Raw genomic sequence first — 4799 nt, forward strand, 5'->3', positions numbered from 1 at the left:
TAGGATTTGGTAAGTGGTACGAAGTCTTGACGGGCATCAGCAATTGCTCTCTCATGAATTACTTGTTTGTCGTCCCAAGGACTCCATGAAGAAAACAAAATACGTGTAACCAATAATAATAATAATAATCAATTATATCCTAAACTATGACCCAGCCAAGGACTCATGACTAGAAGAAAAGGGTTCCGCCAATTAAGTCACAGGCAAAAAAAAAATGGAACCTGGCATACAAGTTGAGCAGCCCACCCTGCTAATTCCTTAGATACTGTATTAAACCGCAAGTTTTAACTTTGTGGTTCTGTTGGCAGCACCCTTACCTTTTAATCGAGATTTCTCCGTCCGATCCTGAAGTTAAATAAGAGTATTAGCACAATTTACGGTATTTTCTCACCCAACTTCCGCATACTTTGAATTAAGAAGATAGTAAATTCTCATGATGTCAACCCCAAACACTACGTTGATTTCCACGCCTTATATCATTAATTAGTAAATTCTCATGAAAGCTAAAAAATATATGTCATATATTTCTTCGATTCCACAGCCCTAAGAGTGACAAGGCATTCACCCGGCTCTCGTACAGTTGGCTGCAGACGTATGGAATGCACGTCGCCGCGGGATCAGTGCGTGCTCCAGTGCAGACGAAGCATTCAGGTAAGAGAATGGCAATATTCCCTTTTGTGGTCATAGCCTGGGTGGAAATGGGGACTCATTTGGCGTCCTCTCCCCCACCTCCCACCCACCACTTCATTTTCGAAAGTAGGAACAATCCAATTATGAAATTAACAACAGTAAAGTGTAGAAAAATAGCTACGGCATGTTCTGTAATAAGATAGCAATGACAAAGTTTTATTAGTACCTTATGGAAACATTTAATGATAAATTGTTTATGTGAAGGTCAATTTTTGCCACACCCTTGCTCCCCAAACCGCCCAACAAAAATTTCTATAATTAGGGTGGGTTCATTCAAGTTCTTGATTGTAATGGTAAATCTGTGTTGAGAAACTGAAAAATTACAATCTACACTCAAAAGATTAGATAACAGCATTATCTGGATGAACAATAAGCTTATGCTGACCAAATCACAAATCGCGATAAAAAATAATGGTACAAGGACACTACCATGCAGAACACCAGAGATTACGTACCACCCGAAGTTCAGAGCATGATTTCTTCATTCTGCATAATCATATAGGACCCATTGATAAGAGGCTGGGGACCTTAAACACGGATTGTATATTCCTGTAGATAGATTATTTTAGTTGCAACCAGAAAAACATAGGGTTACTCTGTTAGCAGGACTATCTCTGTTGTTCCAGACCACATCAAAAGCCATGAGGTTGCCTTGCAAGCTCCACAGAATAGAAAATTCCAAAGCAAGGCAGTAGAAAGAAAGAAACAGTCACTGAAAGATACAGTTCTCATCCTTTTCCCTTCGCCTCTTACAGATCTACCTCGCATTCTTGTCCATCTACTGCTTCATATTCACTCTGGCCTATTCGACTAACCTAACAGCTTTCCTGACGGTGGAGAGGCCTCCAGTCGGAATGGAAGCCATCAAAGAACTTCCACAATCAGGAGTCTTCGTCATTGGTGTGGATAAATACTACCAGGAAATGCTTCGCTCTTCTCCAGACACAAATCTCCAGGTCAGTATGGACATTTTGATCATATTTCTCATGTTATTATAATATCCTTCTAAAAACTAAGTTCCTAGGCGTCTGTGTGTACCAACTGCATCTATCTTAATAGACACCACTCAAAAAATACAATGATTTTGTCTGTGTTTTCATAAGATCTGTAGAAAGTAACTCCTAAAACGTTGATTGCCAACAGTCGCATCTATCTTTCTACCCTCATCAAAATCGATTTGAAAAAGAAACTTTTTTTTTACGATACTGTTTGAGAAAATTCTAAGTTGTCTTCGAAGCTCAACGATAATTTATGAACTTGGCAGAAGGATTCATTTCTGAACTGCACCAAACCCTGATGTTTATATGACTAACAAGTTTTTGACAGAATTTGTACTGATATCACTGATGATGGCCATTGCAGTTTTGTCTTACATTCGGAGACTAGTTTTCATCTTGGTTTATTTCTCTTGAACTCAGTGCCATTGATACAAACTCCTCTTGGACCAACTGTATAGGTTAGTGGGCTTGAGGCCTGCAAGTTCCTCCAAACTATCAATGCTAAGAAACAACACAACTTGGTAAGTCTGGTATGGGAATCACCGAGTCTCAGTGATTACCTAGCAACGTGCCTACAACAAACCTTGATATATGGGTGTCCCTGAGTATTAGTGCAGATGGCCTAGCAAGGTCATTCCGAATATCATATCTTAAAGAGTTCGGCAGACCAAGGGAGTCGGGTGTGAGGATGAGGTATCAATCTCACCCCAAATATAAACACACAAAAACTTGCAACAGAACTTATAACCCTGGTATGAGCACCAATGCTCACAAGAGCCAACAGAGGTAAAAGAAGTGGATGATTGGGTGATTGTTTGTTTGTATGGTGACCAACATTGCATGGAACCAATGGCTTTACGTGACTTCCAAACCACGTCGAGAGTGAACTTCTATCACTGGAAATACACATATCTAATTCGTCAACAGCATGCCATTATTCCTTGTTTATGGCTTCCTCATTTCCAGATTATGGCCGACAGCTACCAGGTGCACCAGGAATTTGAGGATATATTCCGACTGGTCCAAGAGGGGAAAGGCGTCTTCATCGATAATCACGGTTACTTGGAATACACAATTATTACAAAATTCACAAAAAGGGGCGTGGCTTCTCTGCGGATAATGAAGGTAATCATAAAGTTGAAGCGAGCATTTACAAAATTCATTATATGCGACTAGAATGTGACTTTCTTACGTGGATGAAATTTTTAGAGAAATTGCCTCAGAGTTGTGAGTTTCTATGGGAGCAAATCGCCACTTTTGAACTGATTTTCCCTTAGTTTCTCATCTCTGAAAGGTCACCTGATATACATACATACTAAATATCATTAATCAGAGGATCCCTCATCTCTTCAGGAATGTCTGTCCTCTCACCCAGTAGCCATGGCACTCCAGAGACACTCACCACTGAAAGGAAAGATTGACAAGATCATTGGTAGGCTTCTGTCTGGCGGACTCATAAGAAGATTTTTCCTCGACTCCATACGTCTGGCAGCATCAGCACAGGTTAGGGCGATTTTTTTTTTTTTTTTTTTTTTTTTTTTTTTATCCATCGCTAATTTGTTATGGTTCTTTCTTAGCCGTTGGACGTTGAAGGCCTTCAGAAAAGGATTCCAAATCTATCCTGACAGACACCTTGTTTAACATTGTTGCCAAAGAGGCCATGCTTCATACACGCCAGGTGCACTAAATGCTCAATGGGGCTCTTATAGTGTACTGTACGATATTTCTGTATGCCTAAAGGTGCGTCCACACGATCGAACAATGTCCGACAGACACACATTGTTACCAATTAACAATTGTCTGCTGGTCTTTGCCTTGTGAGCATAGTAAACACACTGGTATACAACCTATGGTACCACCGTTTGTTGCCAGATCTACTTCCATCGTTTCAACACTTATGATGTCATGATCATCCTGCTTCGCCTATGATATGGGAACAATGTTTGTCCGTCGGACATTCCTCGACCGTGTGGACTCACCTTAACATCTCTTTCCTAGAGTGCTTTTTATTACGATGTAATGATTCAACAATTACACGATGAGTGTTACAATGATGCTTGTCCTTAAATCTGGAGCCCCATTACGGGAAACAGCCTATTATTTTAAAGAATTACAAATGCCTATCAACTTATCTCAATATATCCTGTAAATGCACATCTGCGCCAAACTCATACATATCTTGGGATCCTCTTCGCTGTCATCCAAACAGAACTCGGAGGGAGGCACGGAGGAATCGAACTCAGACGGCAGGAAAGAGAGCACCAGCGTCCCGTTAAGCCTGGACCACATGCAAGGCATCTTCTTCATCTGCGCCATAGGATGGCTGGTCTCGATCGGTGCCTTTCTCGTGGAGTCTATGTCGTCTGCTTCGTTATTCGAAGATAATCGCGAAGGGGCTTTCGTTAATGGGTGAACAGGCAACCGTTCCTCTCTACTGTATACAATCGATTGTCATTATCTCTCTCTCTCTCTCTCTCTCTCTCTCTCTCTCTCTCTCTCTCTCTCTCTCTCTCTCTCTCTCTCTCTCTCTCTCTCGCTATTTCTTGTTGCCAGGTCGATAAGCAGTGACAGTTGATTCATTGATTTAAATTGAACTTTATTCCGTAGGGAAAACATTCACATGAAAATAACATAAATACTTTTGTTTCGAATTAAACTACATCTGAGTTGAAACACTGACGAACAACTTATGGTGATGATATTTCGTGAAGCAGGATTACATAATGATTATGGCTACGCTTGAATCGAAAACCTTGTTTATTTCTCAAAGATGTACTGTAATTAATTGTTATCCCCAATAAACTATTTTCCATATCTAATTGTGATTCTCTATATGACAATCTTCTTTGTTGTGTTGTAAAAGGAGTTAGTCGTCATAGTTTTTTGTTTACTGTCCACTTACATATTCAAACGCAGATGATATATATGTACTATATATATGTAAATATGATATATACATACATATATATATATATATATATATTATATTGTTAAATATATGATGTACATAATTGTCCAATTTACAGAAATATATAAATATTCAAACGCAAATGATATATATAATATATATAATATATATATATACTAGTAATAATATAATTATATATATAT

At 39.1% G+C, this 4799-nt stretch overlaps 1 protein-coding gene and 1 long non-coding RNA gene across 2 annotated transcripts in view; both read left to right on the forward strand.

Moving 5' to 3' along the window:
• Positions 1 to 811, forward strand: part of LOC135212320 (uncharacterized) — a 3993-nt gene extending 3182 nt beyond the window's left edge. Inside the window, exon 4 of the long non-coding RNA XR_010313864.1 lies at positions 542 to 811. This is a non-coding gene — a long non-coding RNA (uncharacterized LOC135212320). The remainder of the gene's footprint in view (positions 1 to 541) is intronic.
• Positions 812 to 1159: 348 nt separating this feature from the next.
• Positions 1160 to 4492, forward strand: LOC135212321 (uncharacterized). The gene is made up of 4 exons (XM_064245733.1): positions 1160 to 1646; positions 2655 to 2813; positions 3042 to 3191; positions 3898 to 4492. The coding sequence occupies exons 1-4, from the start codon at positions 1545 to 1547 to the stop codon at positions 4099 to 4101; spliced, it is 615 nt and encodes a 204-aa protein (XP_064101803.1). The 5' UTR covers positions 1160 to 1544; the 3' UTR covers positions 4102 to 4492.
• The last annotated feature ends 307 nt before the right edge of the window (positions 4493 to 4799 follow it).

This window comes from Macrobrachium nipponense, chromosome 40, assembly GCF_015104395.2.
Source record: "Macrobrachium nipponense isolate FS-2020 chromosome 40, ASM1510439v2, whole genome shotgun sequence".
NCBI lineage: Eukaryota > Metazoa > Arthropoda > Malacostraca > Decapoda > Palaemonidae > Macrobrachium > Macrobrachium nipponense.

Coding starts and splice junctions, on each gene's coding strand:
- LOC135212321 (XM_064245733.1), top strand. CDS start 1,545: ATGGAAGCCATCAAAGAACTTCCACAATCAGGAGTCTTCGTCATTGGT. Junction 1,647..2,654: donor CTCCAGACACAAATCTCCAG/GTCAGTATGGAC, acceptor CCTCATTTCCAG/ATTATGGCCGACAGCTACCA. Junction 2,814..3,041: donor CTTCTCTGCGGATAATGAAG/GTAATCATAAAG, acceptor TCATCTCTTCAG/GAATGTCTGTCCTCTCACCC.